Genomic DNA, 22,380 nt, shown 5'->3' on the forward strand with positions numbered 1-22,380 from the left:
ACTGCGCAGGCGGGCGGGGCGAGCCCCTGCCAGATCCGGGGATGATAACGTGCCTGCTCCATGTCGCGGCTTCGAGCTGTCCAGGCTCCGCCCCCTGTGAGTGTGTAAGTGTGTGATGCTGCCGCGGCCGCCGCCGCCGCCTGTGCAGCCGCCGCCGCTGCCGCTGCCGCCCCGGCTGCCGCGCTGCGCCGCGCCGCTGCCGCTTCCTCGGCCACCCCCGCCTTCACTGCCACCACCGACCCGCCGCCCGCCAGCCGCGCGGCCCCGCCGGTCCAAGCCCGCAGCTGCCGCCGCCGCAGCCTCAGGGCGCTGGGCGCGCGGGCAGCCGCGGAGCGAGCGGACCCGAGCCGGCGGTCAGGCGATTGCTCGCCCAGTGCCACCGCCGCAGCCGCCGCTCCAGAGCGCAGGACCAGGTACCTCCAGTGCCCACCGCCGCCGCCGATGCGGCCCGGGCACTTTTAGCCGGACGGTAGGGCCGGAGAGCCGGGCTGCCGAGAGCAGCGAGCGAGCCGCGCCGCTGAGAACCGCGCTGACCCGCAGCGAGCAGGGACGGACGCCCGCCCGTCGCCGCCACCCGGCCGCTATGGATCTATTCGACTTTTTCAGGGACTGGGACTTGGAGCAGCAGTGGTAGGTTTTGATTTTTGCTTTCTGCTTTAATGAGCGGGTCCCCAGGCGGGGTCTGGGATTTTCGCCTTTGTTAAGAGGAGCCAGAGCTGTCGTGGGGGGCGCCCCGGACGCCCTCCCACTTGCTCTCAGCCACCTCTGGCCCCAGCAGCGGGTGACTCCTTGGTTGGGTGCCGGGGTGGGGGGAGGTGCGTGGAGAGAAAATGATGCTGGCAAAAGCGTCGCTTTGCACTCCAAGTCCAAAGAGTTGCATTTGGCCCACATCGGATCTGGGGCCACCCATCCCGGGGATGAGCTGCACGACCTCTGCTGAGCTTTTTTCACCAGAGTCTCACCGGCTCGGCCTCTTTGCGCCCTGGATGCGTCCCCCTGGAATGCCTCAACTTTCCAGGTGCCCTGCATCTGCTGCGGGAGGTGGAGGAACGGTGGCGGCCAGGCGGCCAGGTGCCACTGGACACCCTCAGCTTCCTCCGCGACCACCGCCCCCGCTGCCACCACCTCCATCCCCGCTGGTGCAGAGCAGCGCGCACACCTTCCCTAAAGCCAGCTCAGCCCAAGTTCCCATCCCTCCAGCGCGGAGCAGTGTTTTTTGGGGGGCCACAGCACGATAGACCCCAAATCAGGGACGGCTTTTGCGCTCGGGTTTCTAGATAGGATTTTTGGAAGTTGGCCCTCAAAGTCAGCTGCTCCGATGCCAATGCGCATTTAATTACCGGCTGGGCCCCCATCAGCCTCCCACTGGGAGGCAGCCTTAGGTTTGTGTAATGGACACTCAACTCGGATTCAAAGGTTTCCGTCTGCCCTTCAAAAAATACCCAAAACTTGTGGTTCAGAGAGATTTTGAAAGATGGTGCAGAGGTGACTGGGGAGCCAGAAAGTTGTTACTCTCTGCGTGATGTGCTGGCGCACATACATAAATACTGATACAGGAATCAATTGACTTTTTAAAAACTTCACCTGTATTACAAACGTAATTGTCTGTTATTTGTCATATTATTTTAACACGACAGTTTTTCTTTACAGCCCAAGGAATTAGATGGAAAGGAAGGACATGGCGGCAACCACTTAGAATTGCACTCTTGGCTATCGCCCTTTTAAGTGTAGTTAGAATAATCTATAGTGCCCACCAACAGTGCGGAATCTTTTGCAATCTTTAAACTACTATCTGCCCTTGGCTATGAATGCTGTGCATTTTTACAAGGGATTCCCTTGTTGCTGTGATATTTTAGGTAATTCCCTTCTTTTAAAAATGGGTCTTATGTTTGGATAATACCTTCGTTATACCAATCATGACTCCTTTAATTGCAAACCCAAGATAATCAGAACTTAAATACATTTTATTTTGCAGCAATTTTAGATAATTCTGTGAAGCACAATTTACGCTGTGTCAGTATTAATCTATGAGGTATTTTTGAAACCATGCAGGGTTTTATCAGCTCTGCAGAAAAACATTGTTACATTTTTAAAAAATCACACTGTTGCTATTTAAAAGTGAAAATCACAATAAAATTACTGCTCAATTAAATATTATGCTTTTGCACATAGTCTTTACTCTGCTTCAGTAATTTATTTTGCAGAAAACTGATAACCACAGCTTCATTATTTGCATACAATTTGCCTAATATGTGGTGTGGGTCACATCCTTAATTTAACAGACACTTATAATTTATTTCATGGGTATAGTTCAAATGTTAAATATATACAAGGTATTAGGTCTTTAAAATGTTTATTATATTATTTTAATTCGAGTTTAATCTTACATACAGTTGAATGTTTAAAGGGGATGGGCTCTTTTATATTTGATTTCTATTTTTCCAGGAAATGTGTCCCTTCCCCATTTGGGAATCTATATTTTCTAAAGGAAAATGAAAAACCTTTTTTCCCTCCAGATCACTATGCCACATGGGTTAAGAAACATGCAGACTTGGGCAAACAGTGGATATTATATGAAATACTGATGAATTGGTATAGCATGTCTGCATGAATAAACCCATCTTTCCCCTCTGTGCGCATGATCCAGGACCATTTCTCCTTTTTACTCTTCAATTGTGAGGATTAAGGTTCCTTGTGCATCTGTGTTTACAAACATTTGTAATGCAGTTGTGCTTCTGTGTTTTGTACACCCCTGTAGAAAAAGAAATACACAGGTAACAGTGGTGGAAGAGCTAAAAAGGTTGACATTGTCTTTAATAGAAGTCTGTACCTTTCCAAACTCTTTGGATGTCTAAAGAATGCTGGGTACACATTCATTATATGTTTACTTCTCTCCCTTGAGAGTTACTGCTGAAAGTGATGCCATCTCCTCCCCACAACCTCCCGGGAGGACGAAGGAGTTGGGGGAGGACTCTGCAAAGTTAAGGAGTTCATTTATATTGAGCCTATTCTTAACATTCACTTGTGGAACAGTGAGCTCAGAGCTGTTTCTTCTGCAGCCCTAGATATTTGATAGTAAGTGGATCAGGACAGCTTAAAAACAAACTCGATTTCCTAGACAGAATGAACAAAGACTGTACACACAGAGGCATATGTGTTATTTGTAAACCCTTGACTACAGCAAACAAAAAGTGTATGCCCATTTATAAATACACACAATTGTCAGGACAAGTACAAATGAAAAGATGGGGTCTGAATGATGCTGCACTGTGCAGGTATGTTCAGTGTTTGGGAATGCTCCCATGTCTAACTGAATGTATCACTGCATTTTACAGACTGCAAGAATACCTTAATGGGTCATGCTCTGGACTCAATTAAAGGGCCAAAGCTCAAGTTCTTTAAGATTCCTGGATGAATGAGCAATGTTCACCTGAATTTGAATTTAATATGAACCATTCTGTGAAAGGAAAGGAAGGCACAGATGTCTGTGTGCATCAAAAACATCACTTATTCTTAAAAAAAGGAAGAAGATACAGAAAAAAATCAAATATTGTTTTTTCAAATCATTTCATAGGCTTGTCTATGATAAACAAGTAAATGGATTCTTGAGGTGTCTGGAGATCATGTGGCTGGATTGGATTTGTTTACCAGCAATGGCCAAGTCATTAATCCCCATTTAAGAGGCACAAAAAACAAAATCAGGGAGCCTACAAAGTCTGCTGGCTTTCATTTTTATAAGCATCTACCCTCCAGTATTGATTAAGTATTGCTTTGTGACAAATCAAGGTTCTTTGTGGATTGGTTATCTTTTACTTTATTTATTCAAAGATTTTTTTTAGTTGTAGATGTACATAATACCTTTATTTTATTTATTTATATTTATGTGGTGCTGAGGATTGAACCCAGTGCCTTACATGTACTCCACCACTGAGCCACAACCTCGGCCCCTTATTTTTTATTTAGAAATAAAGAAATGAAGAAAATACAGAAAAGAACAAATTCTAAAAATAAAAAAAGCCACCATGACAGCAAAACCAAAATGTTAAAAATCCTAGTGAAAATTGTAGTTAAGTGTTTGTGATAGTGGCCAGCTTCTCACTGTGAAGGACGGGATCAATTGTTTGTAGTTTTTATGTGATGTCTCACAAGTAGCCTAATTAGAGGCGAGCTTGCAAACAGGCAGTTATACAGGAAGAGACTTAAACTCACTAAACTGTTATATAAATAGAAAGTTCAAAGGTCTGTGTGGGGCTGTCAAGCCTGAGAAGGGGCCATGTGCAGGCCAGGCTTCTCCTCCTTGGGTTAAGGCAGCCCCTGGGGCCTGTCCCAGCAGCCCACACTTTCCCCAGTTTTCCTCGACCTTGTGGGGGCTAAGGGGGGAGGCCGTGCTCTCCAGACAAAAGTGAACTGTTCCAGCGCCAGCCGGGCATGGCTCCTGTAGCCCCTCAGCCCTGCTGCCTCTGCCTGCTCCATGTGCACAGGTCTTGGAAAGCTTCTTTAGCTGCAGCCCTCTGGAAGAGCAGAATAGGACTGCTCATGGTTGGGAAGGCATGGGAAATAGAGGGGACATTGCCTTTGCCAACCTGGACTTCTGGGACTATGGCGTATTTGTGTGTGTGTGGGGGGGCTGTTTTCACTACCACCTAGTGATTCCCAGGATTTCTTGTTCTCTACCTCCATCCATTTATCATTCCCCCTTTCCCTCAGTAGTCCATTAAAGGGAAGATTGTTTGTTTGTGTGTGTGTGTGTGTGTGTGTGTGTGTGTGTGTGTTTTCCTGCTACAATATGCCTTCTCCACTTTGAGTATTCACTCAGCAAATGTTTTGGGGTTGAATTTCTTAAGGGAATATATGGGAAGGAGAGATTAAAGGTGGTGAAAGTAGATAGTGATAGATCTCCTCCACAATCTCCCAACCCTCACCACCCAAATGACAAAAGCTATCTTACTAAATCTTAAAAGACTTATTTATTGGATAAGGAAAAAAATTCTCTCGTGTTAGAAATCAGTTTAATGATACATGAATTGTTTTGCTAATGATTCAGTCAAGCATTTAACAACTTTAAAATATACAAATCAAGATCGAAAATGATTGCCTCAAAAACAAATCTGTCATTAGAGACATAAACGAGATTCCAAACATTTAAGCATTTTGTAGATGGATAAAAATTATATTGTATTTAAACATGCTAATTATTGTTGAATAGAAATGGCTTTAATGGGCTGAACCTTTATTTCATGCCCATTATTCTTAGCTAAGACTATTTCTTGCATTCATAATTTTCACATATTTAATGTAATTTCAAAATTCTAAAAGTCCAATAAACTGGCCATCTCTGGAACAATATAGAAGCTGTAGCCCTAAGAGCTTATAACCATAGTTCATATCTCAAATAGGGAAACCACCATATATTTGATTAGAGTGTCATGTAGACAAAACAATTGATACAGTGATTACATTTTTCACTTTTATTTTTGTCTGTCTTTTTGTGATTGCTACGGCATAAAGGAAGAGACATTTGAAAAATGTGTTTACTGATAAATGAAAAGAAGTATATTGTTGATTAAATCACTCAAGATCACAACATGGAGAAATTGTTTTGAGAGGGTGCATACGTGTGTTTTACCTGTGGTAGAACTTGTCCTCACTATTACAAATTAGGTTTTGTGTGATCCAGGCTCTGGAGCAAATCATTCAATATTCAATCCAATTCTCCATACAACTTTATGAAACAGATCCTGCTATGATGTTTACTTTTAGAGATCACTTCTACTAAGTGATGCAATCCAGGCTTCAGTTTAGGTGGAGTTGACCCCAGAGCCTGCACACTTTGATTTCCATCCTTTCCATCATGTGGAATGTGCATACATATGTCATCTCATTGGATCACTGTAATTTAGAATGTACAGGTGGACTCCAATTTTACAGGATGGGCAAACTCAATCCTAGAGGATATTTGGATCTCAGACATAAGTTCACACAGGCTGTTAGTGGTGGATCTTGGTCAGAAATGTACAGGGCCGGGATGTGGCTCAGTGGTTAAGCACCCCTGGTTCAATCCCCAGTATCCAAAAGAGGGAGGGAGGGAGGGAGGGAGGGAGGGAGGGAGGGAGGGAGGGAGAGAGAGAGAGAGAGAGAGAGAGAGAGAGAGAGAGAGAGAAGAAAAGAAAAGAAAAGAAAAGAAAAGAAAAGAAAAGAAATGCATATTTCCCTGGTATATTTCCCTGTTTCCACTTGAGGTCCCTTTCCACAAATCCTCATTTCCTATTATTTATTTATTGGCTCTGAGTATTTAGTTAACACTGAAAGAAATGTATTGAGTTGTTTATATATTATACTTGTGTGAAAAAAATCTGTGGAATTACCATGCAATTGGACAGCTATGAAACTCAGCTTTTTTCTTTTAATTAAAAGAAGAACAATTCATGTCCCAATTGAGTCTATTATTACTGATTTTTATAGATGCTCTTTTAATGAAAACATGTGAATGGAAAATTACATTTTGTACACACATATACCACACAACATATACAATGTAGGCAAAACTCAAGTCCTTGAGAAATTCCCATTTAAATTTGATTGCTCAAATTTAGAGGACTTGATACAACTTTCCTATGTACATATACGAATACACCATAGTGAATCTCAACCTCATGCATATCCACACGACTGGCATACCAATTAGAAATAAAATATATTCCATGGTTGTATGTCAAAATAGATTCTATTTTCATATATAAGTTAAAAAGAACAAATACAAATAAAAAAGACCATGATACATTTATCTGGTTGATTCAGAGCCTCAAAGCTGGAGGTAGAACATCAATAACATTTCTTGCCAAATCTTTAAATTCACTACATCTATTATTTGATTTGATCCTCACAATAACCTTGAGGTTGTGTTGGTGTTGGTATTGGTAGTTCTGTTTTGTAGATATGAAAAGTGAAGTTCAGAGAGGTTAGGTGATTTACCTAAGTTAACACAGTCAGTGGATGGTCTTGGGTATATATTTTTGCACTGTTCATAGCCTTACCATTGTTTCATTAAGTCATTTATGGTTAAATATGTGCATTGCTTCCTAAGGGCTGGTGTGTTAACTTCTTGCATCATCTACTACATAATGTTCTCTCACAGGTTATGAGCAAGCATCTTCTGATTGATATGAGTGCCACACTTGGCTCAAAGATTGTTCCATGAAAATGCACATATCTATTAAAGATAGTTGGTTAGTAAATTCTGGCAACAATATTGGACATTTGTCTGTTTTAATTGTTTGTAATTACTTTCAGATTTCTTAACATTCTGATCACTTTTGCAGAAGTTAATGAGAAAAATAATGGTTATGGAAGAAACTTAACAGGAAAAGACAGAAAAAGATTCTATTATTGGTATGGTTTAAAAAATAGAATTTCTTTGTATTCTAAGTTATATTTAGTAATAAAAAAGCAGAAGAAATAACTTTTAAGGTACAGGGTTACAGGAGATAATGGACTGGTATTGTGTATAAATCCGTCCGGAGAATATTAAGGAAGAATGTGTGACAAAAATCTGAAGAAGAAATGAGTGATCGGAGGGTTGGGATTCCTCCAGCCTTCCTTGAGTTTCAGCCTTTATGACTTGTATTTCATCATGAGAAGGCTGTTTTTCTACTTAACTATAGCAGATCCACACCATAAATTATCATGACTGTTAAACAAAGGTCCAGCACTGGGCTCCTCTAATGTTAAACTTTTATGTTGCACTTTAATGAAATTTTATATGTATTTTTAAAGCAAGGCACACTACACTGTAGAGAGGGTGATGCTCTGAATTGTTGAATTTATTTTAAAGTAAATCTTTTCGTTGACCTTAGCTGCTAACATCTACCTACTTACTGAGCTGAGAAAAATTATCTGAGAGCTTAAATAAAATGACATGATTTAAGCAGAGCTGACAATAGCACTCTAGTCAGAATCTGATTTTGATTATGGATTTCTTACTTTATGGAACCCTATTTTTTAAATATACCTGTGCATTTTGCTTCATTTGAAAAAGAAAATCAGCTCGTGATTTAAGGTAATCTTTGATTCAGTTCTTTAGTACGCATGTGCTGGTATAAAAAAAGGTATAAAAGCCATGCACTGGGGAATAAGCTAAGGAAATGGGCTCTGTTTTCATTACAAACTCAAAATCACTCATCTGTTTATTTTTTTTTTCAATGTTCCTTTCACTGGAAAAAATGAAGAGAAAAAAATACATTACTTCTATCCAATGAAGAATGGTTTGTTTTGTTAGATTTCCAAATAAGAATTCTCTGCATTGTCTGTCTTCTTCAGTGCAGACCAGATCTCATGAACAGATTCTGTTTCTCTTGGTGACCATTATTAAACTATATTCCTGCAGTTCGAATTTTTTGTTTTGTAGGCAACATATCTTCTGGAAATAGCATTAAATTGGCCTTCTTTTTATGAATAAAAAATAAAACATCACTAGTCATATACGGGTGCTGAAATTGCAATCTAGGCTTTAACAATCATTGGAAGAAGAAGTTTCCTAGCAGTCTGTGGTCTTCTTAGGCTTTAGGTTTCTAGTATGGTTTGATCAGATGGGTGATTCAGAAGCAATGTGTTGTGAGGTCAGTTTAACCTTCAGACTATGGCAACGTGTACATGATGACCTAACTATCTGTTGAGCAATGAAAATACAATCACATAGGCTTTATTTCCCCCTCCAGGATGTCAGTCAACTAATTTTTTTAACAAATTAATTTTCCAAAGGGACTGATTGTTTTCATGCCAGGTCGGCACAGCCACAGTAACTAAATTAGATTCCGCATGATGGATGTTTCTGATGAAGTGCCATGGAGAGGTCTCATCAATTAGCTATTATTTATTTGCTGGCAAAATGCTTGGCTCTGGTGGGTAGACATTAATCAATTCCTAGAAGTTACTGTTTCAAGGCTGGAGTGTCCTGTAGGATCATCTGGTCCAATATCTTCAGTCTACAGATGAGGAGAGTGAAGCCCAACATGGGAAAATGACTTGCCTTAGGGCATTCAGTCACTTTTAGGAGGAGATAAGGGATTATAAAAGGTGACTTTTGATGGCATAGTCTTGACATTGGAGACATTGCAATGTAGAATTAGATTGGGGAAAATAGTGTGACCCAGACTCTAAGTAAAATAGGAATTTAGGGATAGAGAAAGGAAATGAGCTAGAGTAGGTGAAGCAGTCTTAACACTCAACATAAAATACTTGGCTTTTGCCCCTGAATTATATTGTTTGACAGTAGCTGACATTCATCACATAATTGCCAGGGTCCTGTTTTGCTGTGTGGATGGAGAAGTCTCATTCACGCTGGCCTCATTTGCTATGGGACAACCACAAAACTCTCAGCAACTATTTGCAGTGTCTGAGCTATGGAAACAGTTATGCAAACAATGTTCAAAACATACCAAACGAAAACTTGTTTTCTTGAAACATTTGAAACAAATGTTTGTAAATTGGCACAATTACTGGGAAAATAGATATTTTCAAAAGAAACATATACTGTGGCTCTGAGATATACTTAAATTCATTGCTTTTTGTTTTTGATCTTTTACTTTAAGAATATGCTTTCATTTTTAAGTAAGTACCAATATATTCATTTTCCTGAGAAGTGAGTTGTTGCCTTGATACCATCAGATTTTTGTTGACATCTGTGATTATGATCATAACTTGACCAACAAATAAATTATTTGGCTATGTCATCCTTCACAGCTCTATCTCTGAGAAGCTACTACCTGGAAGCAATCCTTTAGCCTCCTCTGTCCCCAAACTTACATACTCCCATCCGGCCTGGTCAGATACCCCTGCTCAGTGCTTCCATACTGTCCTGAGCAGACTGTACTATACTGCATAATACTGTCACTTTCTTGAATCTTCTGTGTACTTGTAAAGTTACTGTGAGGGATGAAAATGTGTCTTTTATTTCTGTGTTCCTAGTGCTAAGCCCAGAATAATTACTGATAATTTCCTATGACCAGGTTTGATTTGTATTCTCTCATTTGTCTGTTTTAGAAAGCAGTAAATTGGGACAGAATGGTTCAGCGACTTGCCCAAGGTCATATGGATAGTATGTTGCAGAGCTGGAATTAATATATAGCTACCCTGCTAACCCACAATAACCAGGGCTAGATGGAAAAATCGGGTAAGCCCTGCTTGCTGGGGGGGGGCTCTACAGTGCACTGGGCTTCTGAGCCCTTTGCTGTTCACCTTTAGTTTCTACAAATCAGCCTTGAGTTAAAGTCCATAACCAAACATGAGCCATAACTGGCCAGATACCTACTCCAACAAGAGACACATAGTTCTTCAACTCTTTGGTGTAAGCCGCAGATTCTGTACTTGGGAGGGAGTTTCACTGATCTGTAAACATGAACTCAGTTCATACTTGACGAGAACTGAACTCAATGATGGCAGAGATTTTAGTTGGTTTTATTCACTGCTGCCTCTGCAGTGCTTAGAAAAGTGTCTGTCACACAGTAGGTGTTTAGTTATGTTTTACTGAGTAATTAAATGATTAATATACAATAACTTCCTTCATAATTTGAGTGATGAAATTCATGAAGGAAAAACTCAGAGTGTAAAAATGAGGTCTAAGAGAAGAGTTAAAATAATGGTCATACAGGTGGGCATAATTAGAACTGCCACCAAGCTTTCAATAGACATGTTCCTGAAATAGCTTATTAAAATTATATAAATTAAATGTTCTTTTTTTTGCATCTTACTTGCTAGGAATCCTGATGGGAACTCATTGTTGATTGGCAAAATATCCTTCAAAAGTCCCTAAACTTATCAAATTTGTGATTTTAAGTTCCCATACATAGCATTTTTTTGTCATGGGGTATGTCTACATTTAGCATCTGCCACAATGTTGTGAGGGGAATTATTCAGGCTTTTAAATAGGTGACTTAACCTGTTACCATCATTGAATTGAGGTTATCATCTAGTACAGAGAGGGATAGAATATACATTCAACTTTTGCTGAATATTTTTTCTCCACACTTTTATGGCATTGTCTCTTCTGAACCACATGCCTTGTTTGTTTATTTTTAATTATTCCCATTTTGGAGGCTAACGTAGGATTCAGGTTTTCTTAGCATGTAGTTTTCAACAGAGCACATTTTCTTTTTATGCCTCTGGAAGCTTCAAATTACACTTTCATTGAAGGATGCGCAGAAAAGTTTCCATATGTGTTGATTTTTAAGAACTCTATATGATTTTTCAATAATTGGGGTGAAAGAACTAGTAGACTTTACCTCATTAAAGAAGCACCCTAAAACATAGTTGGTTCATCCCCATTTTATAGAGAAGAAAGGTGAGGATCAGAGAGGTGCAGACCTATATTTCCCAAAGTCACACAATTAAGTAAACTGCAGAGCCCTGATTTAGACAGGTTTTCTAGGACCATAGCTCAGGCTCCTTCTGTCACAACCTGACTGCACAGAAATTTATTGATAATAGAATTTGATGAGCAGCTTCAAAGTAATAAAAGTAATCTTGATAAAAATCCCCAAATGTTATTTTTTCACAATGTAAAATTAAAGATGACAACATGCAGTTCTAAGAATACAGGAAGGTAAAAGGTCATGAAGACATCTAGGAATTTTGAGTGGAAGTAAAACACCCAGTTAGCTAAATTTACCAAACATAAATCTGCATACGAGGAAGGCAGGCAGTAGATGCTTAATAAATTTTTAATAAACTAAATCTCAATCTGAAGTCAAACATACCTGAGTTTTAGTTTAAGAGCCAGGAAAAATACAAGCCATGATAGACCTTTTAAAAATTAGTGGTTAAACTAGATCCCTTTTGCTTCAATGAGACATTTTTGCCATTTAGTTTGGAAGTTCTGTAACAGTTGAACTGTCAACAGTGCAAAAATATTCAAACTTTAAGTGATAAAATTTTCTATCAAGAATGATGAAGGAATTAGCAAGCAGGGAGGAAAGTGGCTACCATTCAGGGGAACCCTGCTGGCCAAGCCCGAACTGACCCCCGGGCTGAGTACGGGATATCAGACGGGGAAGGAAGCGATACAGTCCCATCCCCCACAACGGAGATCCGGGCTGATTGATTCGCCCGGCCTGCCCCGCGGCTACAGAAGGCAGAAGGCCGCAGAGAAGCGATTAATTAGCAAGCAGAGAGGAAAGTGGCTGCCATTCGGTGGAACCCCGCCGGCCAAGCCGCACTGACCCCCGGGCTGAGTACGGGATTTCAGACGGGGAAGGAAGCGATACAGTCCCGTCCCCCACAACGGAAACCCCTCCAAGGCAATCAGCGGCCACCATCTTGGAGAGCTGAAGAATCCACCGCCACTCTCCGACAGACTGCAACAATAAAACAGGTCTGTGTCACACAGCCCATCCCCCATACATTGGGGAATCCCCATAAAACCTCTCCTAGGCTTTCTGGGGGAGGGAGTATCAGAGTGAGCCCGCATAAAGACTAGGGGAAAACTAGAGACACCTGACCTTCAACTCCCCCTCCCATCAGCAGCCAAAACGGAACCTGTCTAGCCAGCGCTGGGGGAGGGGCAAGCAGAAAAAAACAAATGATAGAGTGCCGGGGATCTCAATAGGCAATTGTGCGACCCAGGGGATCCGGGCTGACTGATTCGCCCGGCCTTCCCAATGGCGACAGAAGACGGGGCGCCGCAGAGAAGTAATTAATTAGCAAGCAGGGAGAAAAGTGGCTGCAATTCTGTGGAATCCTGCTGGATGAGCCCGCACTGACCCCCGGGCTGAGTACGGGATTTCAGAGGGGGAAGGAAGCGGTACAGCTCTATCCCCCACAACGGGAACAAAACAATAGAGTGCCAGGGGCCCCAATACCCACCCTCCACACCCAACAAACGGCAGGTCCAGAGTACAGTTTGAACTGCTGAGAGCCATCACTCAGGGGAAATCTGGTCTAGCAGGAGAAACCAAGACTAGCAGGAGAAACCAGGGGACTAGAGGCCAGGCCCTCGCGACTGGGCGGCTGGAAACCGCAGGCCCGCCGCCGGCGACAGTTCACCCACTGCCCGCGTAACTGGGCGGTAGGAGAACGCCCGCCCGCCGGCTACCGACCGCAGGACGGGGTGCCTAGAGATCGCTCACCCACCGGCGACAGCTGGCCCGCTGCCCGCGCGACTGGGCGGCTGAAGTCCACTCCCCCGCCGGCAACTGTTCACCCGCCCGCTGCCTGAGATACTGGGCAGCTGGAGACTGCCCGCCTGCCTCGACGGGGAGCTGAAACCAAACAGAGACAGTCCAGTCACACAGCCCCATTAGGACACCCCAGCAAGGAGCCTGGGGCACGTCATAGCAGAGTAGTGACGTCACTGGAGCTCGGCCGTCGGAATTCCTTCCCAGCAAAATCCACGTTAGCAGGCACAGTTTAACAACACAAAGAAGAAACAACAGAGTAATACAGAACCAAAACAAACCTGTAGAAGAGAGCAGAAACACGGCAATCAAATAGAGCTGGAAAGTAATGTGGACAACATGAGAAAACAAGGGAAAAAAGGAGTACAAACAATACAGGACAACTTAATTCTACAGGAGGACATAGAAACATCAGAAGCAGGGATAGGGAATGAACTCAAGGCCTACCTAACTCGAATGGAAAGGAATATTAGGGAAGACATGAGACAGCAAGTCCAAGCAATAAAAGTATATTTTGAAAACGAATTAAACAAACAAATTCAAATGGCAAAGAACGAGCTCTACCAGGAGATAGAGATCTTAAAAAAAAATCAAACAATAATCCTAGAATTGCAGGAAAATATAAACCAAATTAAAAACTCAAACGAGAATATTACAAACAGACTTGATCAAGTAGAAGTCAGAACATCAGATAATGAAGACAAGGTTTATCAACTTGAAAAGAATATAGTCAACACAGAAAAGATGCTTAAATCCCATGAGCAATCTATTCAAGAGATATGGGATGTCATAAAAAAACCAAATTTGAGAGTCATAGGGATAGAAGAAGGCACAGAGATTCAAACCAAAGGAATGGACAGCATATTAAATGAAATAATTCTAGAAAACTTCCCAGAGATGAAAGATGAAATGAATTGCCAAATCCTGGAAGCCTACAGGACCCCAAACATTCAAACCATAATAGACCAACTCCAAGACATATAATTATGAAGATAGCCAACGTACAGAACAAGGAGAGACTATTAAAAGCTACGAGAGAAAAGAGGCAGATTACATTCAGGGGTAAACCAATTAGGTTAACGACCGATTTCTCATCACAGACTTTCAAAGCGAGAAGATCCTGGAACAATGTATTTCAAACGCTGAAAAATAATGGATTCCAAACAAGAATACTGTATCCAGCAAAATTAAGCTTCAGATTTGACAATGAAATTAAAATCTTTCACGATAAACAAAAGCTAAAAGAATTCGCAGCAAGAAAACCAGCACTGCAAAGCATTTTGAGCAAAATACTACAAGAAGAGGAATTGAAAAATAGTGCCCAAAACTAACAGCAGGAGGTGTCTCACTAAAGGGGGAGGAAAATAACCAAAAAGTAAAACCAGCCAAACTAAAATAAATAAATAAAGAAGCATGACTGGAAGTACAAATCATATCTCAACTGTAACCTTAAATGTTAATGGCCTAAACTCACCAATCAAGAGACATAGGCTAGTAATCTGGATCAAAAAAACAAATCCAACAATATGCTGCCTTCAAGAGACTCGTATGATAGGAAAAGACATACACAGGCTGAAGGTAAAAGGTTGGGAAAAATCATACCACTCACATGGCCCTCGGAAGCAAGCAGGAGTGGCCATACTCATATCGAATAAAATCAACTTTAAACCTAAGTTAATCAAGAAGGATAAAGAAGGACACTGTATCCTGTTAAAAGGCACCATCCACCAATAAGACATAACAATCATCAATTTGTATGCACCAAACAATGGTGCTGCAACGTTCATAAAACAAACTCTCCTCAAGTTCAAGAGTCAAATAGACCACAACACAATAATTATGGGTGACTTCAACACACCGCTCTCGCCATTAGACAGATCCTCTAGACAAAAACTGAATAAAGAAACTATAGAACTTAACAGCAAAATCAATAACCTAGATTTAACCGACATATATAGAATATATCAACCATCATCAAGTGGATACACGTTCTTCTCAGCAGAACATGGATCCTACTCAAAGATAGACCATATATTATGCCATAAGGCAACGCTTAGTAAATATAAAGGCGTGGAGATAATACCATGCACCATATCTGATCACAATGGAATGAAATTGGAAATCAATGATAAAAGAAGGAAGGGAAAATCCTACATCACATGGAAAATGAACAATATGTTACTGAATGATCAATGGGTTACAGAAGACATAAAGGAGGAGATGAAAAAATTCTTAGAGACAAATGACAATACAGACACAACATATCGGAATCTATGGGACACAATGAAAGCAGTTTTAAGAGGAAAATTCATTTCTTGGAGTTCTTTCCTCAAAAAAAGAAATAAACAACAAATAAATGAACTCACACTACACCTCAAAAACCTAGAAAAGGAAGAGCAAAACAACAGCAAATGTAGTAGAAGACAAGAAATAATTAAAATTAGAGCAGAAATCAACGAAATTGAAACAAAAAAAAAACATTGAAAAAATTGATAAAACTAAAAGTTGGTTCTTTGACAAAATAAATAAGATAGACAGGCCCTTAGCCATGCTAACGAAGAGAAGAAGAGAGAGAACTCAAATTACTAACATACGGGATGAAAAAGGCAATATCACAACAGACACTACAGAAATACAGAAGATAATTAGAAAGTATTTTGAAACCCTATATTCCAATAAAATAGAAGATAGTGAAGATATCGATAAATTTCTTAAGGCATATGATCTGCCCAGATTGAGACAGGAAGACACACACAATTTAAACAGACCAATAACAAAGGAAGAAGTAGAAGAAGCTATCAAAAGACTACCAACCAAGAAAAGCCCTGGACTGGATGGGTATACAGCGGAGTTCTACAAAACCTTCAAAGAAGAATTAATACCAATACTTTTCAAGCTATTTCAAGAAATAGAAAAAGAAGGAGCTCTTCCAAATTCATTCTATGAGGCCAACATCACTCTGATCCCAAAACCAGACAAAGACACTTCAAAGAAAGAAAACTACAGACCAATATTTCTAATGAACTTGGATGCAAAAATTCTCAATAAAATTCTGGCGAATCGAATACAAAAACATGTCAAAAAACTTGTGCAGCATGATCAAGTAGGATTCATCCCTGGGATGCAAGGCTGGTTCAGTATACGGAAGTCAATAAATGCTATTCACCACATCAACAGACTTAAAGACAAGAACCATATGATCATCTCGATAGATGCAGAAAAAGCATTTGACAAAGTACAGCATCCCTTTATGTTCAAAACACTAGAAAAACTAGGGATAACAGGAACTTACCTCAACATTGTAAAAGCTATATATGCTAAACCTCAGGCTAGCATCATTCTAAACGGAGAAAAACTGAAGGCATTCCCTCTAAAATCTGGAACAAGACAGGGATGCCCTCTATCACCACTTCTATTCAATTTAGTTCTCAAAGTACTAGCCAGAGCAATTAGACAGACAAAAGAAATTAAAGGCATAAAAATAGGAAAAGAAGAAATTAAATTATAGCTATTTGCGGATGACATGATAATATACCTAACAGACCCAAAAGGGTCTACAAAGAAGCTGCTAGAGTTAATAAATGAATTCAGCAAAGTAGCAGGTTATAAAATCAACACGCATAAATCAAAGGCATCCCTGTATATCAGCAACAAAACCTCTGAAATGGAAATAAGGAAAACCACTCCATTCACAATATCCTCAAAGAAATAAGATACTTGGGAATCAACCTAACAAAAGAGGTGAAAGATCTATATAATGAAAACTACAGATCACTAAAGAGAGACATAGAAGAAGGTCTCAGAAGATGGAAAAATGTACCCTGTTCATGGATAGGCAGAATTAACATCATCAAAATGGTGATATTACCCAAAGTTCTCTACAGGTTTAATGCGATGCCAATCAAAATCCCAACGGCATTTCTTGTTGAAATAGATAAAGCAATCATGAAATTCATATGAAAAGACAAAAGACCCAGAATAGCAAAAGCAATTCTAAGCAGGAAGAGTGAATCTGGAGGAATAGCGATACCAGAGTTCAAACTGTACTACAAAGCAATAGTAACAAAAACAGCATGGTACTGGTACCAAAACAGGCAGGTGGACCAATGGTACAGAATAGAGGACACAGAGACTAATCCACAAAGTTACAACTATCTTATATTTGATAAAGGAGCTAAAAACATGCAATGGAGGAAGGATAGCATCTTCAACAAATGGTGCTGGGAAAATTGGAAATCCATATGCAACAAAATGAAATTGAATCCCTTTCTCTCGCCACCCACAAAAGTTAACTCAAAATGGATCAAGGAGCTAGATATCAAATCAGAGACAGTGTGTCTGATAGAAGAAAAAGTTGGCTCCGATCTACATATAGTGGGGTCAGGCTCCAAATTCCTTAATAGGACGCCCATAGCCCAAGAGTTAATAACAAGAATAAACAAATGGGACTTACTTAAACTAAAAAGTTTTTTTCTCAGCAAGAGAAACAATAAAAGAGGTAAATAGAGAGCCTACATCATGGGAACAAATTTTTACCCCTCACACCTCAGATAGAGCCCTAATATCCAGAATGTACAAAGAACTCAAAAAATTAAACAATGAGATAACAAACAACCCAATCAACAAATGGGCCAAGGACCTGAACAGACACTTCTCAGAGGAGGACATACAATCAATTAACAAGTACATGAAGAAATGCTCACCATCTCTAACAGTCAGAGAAATGCAAATCAAAACCACCCTAAGATACCATCTCACTCCAGTAAGATTGGCAGCCATTATGAAGTCAAACAACAATAAGTGTTGGCGGGGATGTGGGGAAAAGGGTACACTTGTACACTGCTGGTGGGACTGCAAAATGGTGAGGCCAATTTGGAAAGCAGTATGGAGATTCCTGGGTAAGCTGGGAATGGATCCACCATTCGACCCAGCTATCGCCCTTCCCGGGGACTATTCCCTGAGGACCTTAAAAGAGCGCACTATAGGGATACGGCCACATCAATGATTATAGCGGCACAATTCACAATAGCTAGACTGTGGAACCAACCTAGATGCCCTTCAATAGATAAATGGATAAAAAAATGTGGCATCTATACAGAATGGAGTATTATGCAGCACTAAGAAATGACAAAATCATAGAATTTTCAGGGTAATGGATGGCATTAGAGCAGATTATGCTAAGTGAAGCTAGCCAAGCCCTAAAAAACAAATGCCAAATGTCTTCTTTGATATAAAGAGAGCAACTAAGAACAGAACAGGAAGGAAGAGCATGAGGAAAAGACTAATAATAAACAAAGACGAATGGGGGGAGAGAAAGGGAGAGAGAAGGGAAAGCATATGGAAATGGTAGGAGACCTTCAATGATACACAAAATTATAAGAGATGTTATGAGGGGCAAGGGGGGGAAGGGGAGAGAATTGAACAACAGCAGAGGAGGTAGAGAGGGAAGAGGGGAGGGGAGGGGAGGGGAGGGGGGATAGTAGGGGATAGGAAAGGTAGCAGAATACAACAGTCACTAATATGCCATTATGTTATATTGTGAGTATGTAACAGTTGTGATTCTGCAATCTGTATTTGGGGGTAAAAATGGGAGTTCAAAACCCAATTGAGTCTAATGTATGAAAGACGATATATCATGAGCTCTGTAATGTTTTGAACAATCAAAAAAAATTACACTATGCTGGTTTATATTCTCAGAAGGGGTGTTGCTGGGGCTGGGGATGTGGCTCAAGCGGTAGCACACTCGCCTGGCATGCGTGCGGCCTGGGTTCGATCCTCAGCACCACATACCAACAAAGATGTTGTGTCCGCCGAGAACTGAAAAATAAATATTGAAAATTCTCTATCTCTCTCTTCCCTCTCTCACTCTCTCTAAAAAAAAAAAAAAAAAAAAAAGAAGAAGGGGTGTTGCCGAGTAATCTTGCCTCTTGTTTTGAAGTTTCTTTTTGTGTCAAAAAAGGAAGGAGACAGCCAAGTATCATCTCAATCTTTTTCCTATTTAATAGTAAATTAAATAAAAATCTGGTAAATGGTCTTTAAAATTAAAGATACTGGGGCTGGGGATGTGGCTCAAGCGGTAGCGTGCTTGCCTGGCATGCGTGCGGCCCGGTTCGATCCTCAGCACCACGTACAAAGAAAGATGTTGTGTCCGCCGAAAACTAAAAATAAAATAAAATAAATATTAAAAAAAATTTTCTCACTCACTCTCACTCTCTCTTAAAAAAATAAATTAAAGATACTGCAAAAAAAAAGAATGATGAAGACCATTTTTGTTAGATTCTGATTAGCATCTTACTCAGAAATTACAATGAAATGCTAGTGCACACTCTAATGCCATTGAATAATGACACCCATGACATACTTTTTCTTGTGCAGGCTTTAGTAAACAATTGAAGTGATTCATATATCTTGAAAAAATAGAAATTGGATAAACCTATTTCACAAGGCTTGAAAAGTTAAAGTGAATTCTAAATGTAGATTAGTAGCAAATGATGACAGCCCAGTCAGCATTACCTCAGTTGATTAATTTATAAGGATACTGGTCAATGATTTTAACCAACAGCTATGCATAGTAGAATCCTAATGGGATCTGTCTGTTAAAATTACATAAAGTAGGGCATTTGATTTATTTCAGAGTTTCTCAAAGCTCAATTTTAACTTCATACAAATAATGCATTAGTCACCCAGGATAAATGACACATTGAATAAAGTTGTGATTTTGTCTGCTTCTCATAATCTGATTTAGAAAAGGATTACATTTGTCTTCTTAGTTTATTCCTATCCAGAGTATTTGTAGGTAGAGTGTGATCTTTATGTCTCTTGTTTCATATCTCAGTAGATTATACAAGACCATATAGCCCTTCCCTGCCTCTGAGTGTCTGGGGTGTGTAAGAAAGATTGGTTTGGGTGTGACATTAAGAACTAACACATCTACAGTGAGATAGATGAAAGGGTTTTAAAATGTTGATGCTTTTGACATATTAGATTAGCTGAAAGATTTTATTTTTGAGATTTGGTTATATTTTTAAACCTAGAATGAATTATGAAAAAAATTTACTACTGTAACATGAAAATTCCCTATAACAAAGTGAAATGTAGGGGACCACTAAATTTTGCCAATTCCCATGTGAGCACACCATCTGTCATAACCTGTCCCTTGACCCTGTGGTGTGGAGGAAGCTTTGCCTTGCGCTGTGAATGCAACAGTGGCTGCTCCAGGGACATATTCTCTCTATGCTTTATAATATGACACAATATGATTCTAATGCCAGTACCTGGCTAATTTTTACACTCTGATCACCATATTTCCATCTTTAATTAAGTTCATTGCCTTAGTGGAAGATGGAAAGGTGAATTTTTTCAACTGAAAAAAAATTGAAATCTGGCCTGAACTTGCTTACCAAGATTAGAAAAAGGGGAGGTTTTAAATTCATGACTGGCTGGAAATATGTGGGTTTATATTTTTAACATGTATGAAAACATGATTATGAGAAAGTTCATAGAACTTTGTAGACATCACATAATTCATAAGACCTAAGGTAAATGATAAAGTATGGGGTCAGTTTTCTTAAATTGAACATATTCATAAAATTTCAAGGGAAAGCATTATATTCCACAAAATTTATGAGAGGTATTTTGGGGGGAGAGTTTGCAAAGTTTGACAACTCCCATTGCATCTGGCCTGGCACATTCCTGTTGGTAATGAGAACCTTATGGGGTGCTGGGCCTTGGTTTTTTTAGGCAGGGCCTGCTCCCCAAGGGTATCATAAATGATATGCAAGCCAGAAAATTCATGGCTCATGGCATTTCTCAGAGATCTTTTAGTTAAGTTGCCCCACCCAAGTACAGTGGCAGAAGGTGTAAAGAGGGCTCACTCATAAATCTTCATTGAGCTTTAATTAATTAGCATTATTCTTATTAATATTATTTTACTGTTATTTATAGGAATTAGAAAGGGGAATACATACTCTATGACTGTGTATAAATGACTTCACAGAAATAGTCCAGGTACTGAGAGTCAGTGTGATTTTTGGCATTTGATAGACACACATTCATGTAACAATGGCAACAACCAGAAAACCACAGAGGCATAAATACCAGTAATGAAAAATTGAATGCACAAAGAGAAAATGAGAAGAAAAAGTATAATGCCAAAGTATAGGCTGTTTTTCCAGGTGTCTTCTTATACATCTTCTTTTCTTCCCTTTTATTCCTTACATGCTGTGACTATTTCAAATGGAGTGCTGTCTCACTTGAGAATTCAGGCCTTCCATTGCAGGAAGAGTGGAGTGTAGGGTGGGGGTGATTGATTATGAAATGGACATTTGTAAATCTGTGTTTGTTCAAAAACTTTCTAGCACCTGGTTTTCTAGTATATAGTTCTGATGTGGCCTTATTCTCAAATGACTTGGAGCAATGATGTTGCATTTTTTAGTGGAGGTTGGAGGCAGGGAAATTTCCAGGTTGTCTCAGTCTGGATAATGTTGATCCTTGAGCTACTGCTGTGCTTTTGAACACACAGCTCAGTTGACTTCAAGAGCTATTGGGGATAAGCCTTGCTGTTACTTCTAAATACACAATTCTTCCTTCTCTGTCACTCTTTCACTATCTGTTAAATTCCTGACATTATTCCTATAAGGCTTACTAGTTACTGTTTTACTGCCTTGCATTAGCCCAACAGAAACTTTAAAAAGGCAGTCTATAATGTGAGCAGCAATAACTCTTTCATTGTCTTCTTTTTAATCCTGTTATATCTGCCACATTTTCAGATTTGTTTCTACCCTTTATTAATGATCTAGGATAATTACTGCAGTGTTTTGAAAGGGGTAGGGAATAACACTGCTTTTTTGGAGCCATTTAAATAATTTTTTCCTGAAGAGTCTGCATTTCATGAGGACAATGTTTAAAAGGTTGTAGTGAATGAGGCAGCCTGCACTGAATGCCTGGAAAATGATTGGACAGAAGGAAACATTTTTAGGGGGGGGGGAATAAGCAATTCTACCTTTCATAAGTTTATTTTGAAAGGGTAATAAACAAATTGCTCTGTTTCCTCACTAAGAAAAAGATGGGAAATAACATATTCAGGAGACAGATGCCTTTAATATCTTGCAAGCTGTTTCTATGTATTCCAAATTTCAGATCCAAAACTGTTGTGGCTCATGGTGATTTATGATCTATCAATTTTAAAAGTCCAAGGAGGCATCTTGAATTTAAA

General features: G+C 39.9%; 1 protein-coding gene across 6 annotated transcripts in view; it reads left to right on the forward strand.

The window, feature by feature from the left end:
* Positions 1–583: 583 nt before the first annotated feature.
* Positions 584–22,380, forward strand: part of AFF2 (ALF transcription elongation factor 2) — a gene marked incomplete at both ends in the record, with an annotated part of 507,666 nt that continues 485,869 nt past the window's right edge. For all 6 annotated transcript variants that reach the window (XM_081277974.1, XM_081277976.1, XM_081277978.1 and 3 more), the window contains one exon: positions 584–630. In XM_081277974.1, the coding sequence (XP_081134100.1) occupies positions 584–630 (47 nt within the window). The remainder of the gene's footprint in view (positions 631–22,380) is intronic.

This window comes from Spermophilus citellus (assembly GCF_964194105.1).
Source record: "Spermophilus citellus genome assembly, chromosome: X".
NCBI lineage: Eukaryota > Metazoa > Chordata > Mammalia > Rodentia > Sciuridae > Spermophilus > Spermophilus citellus.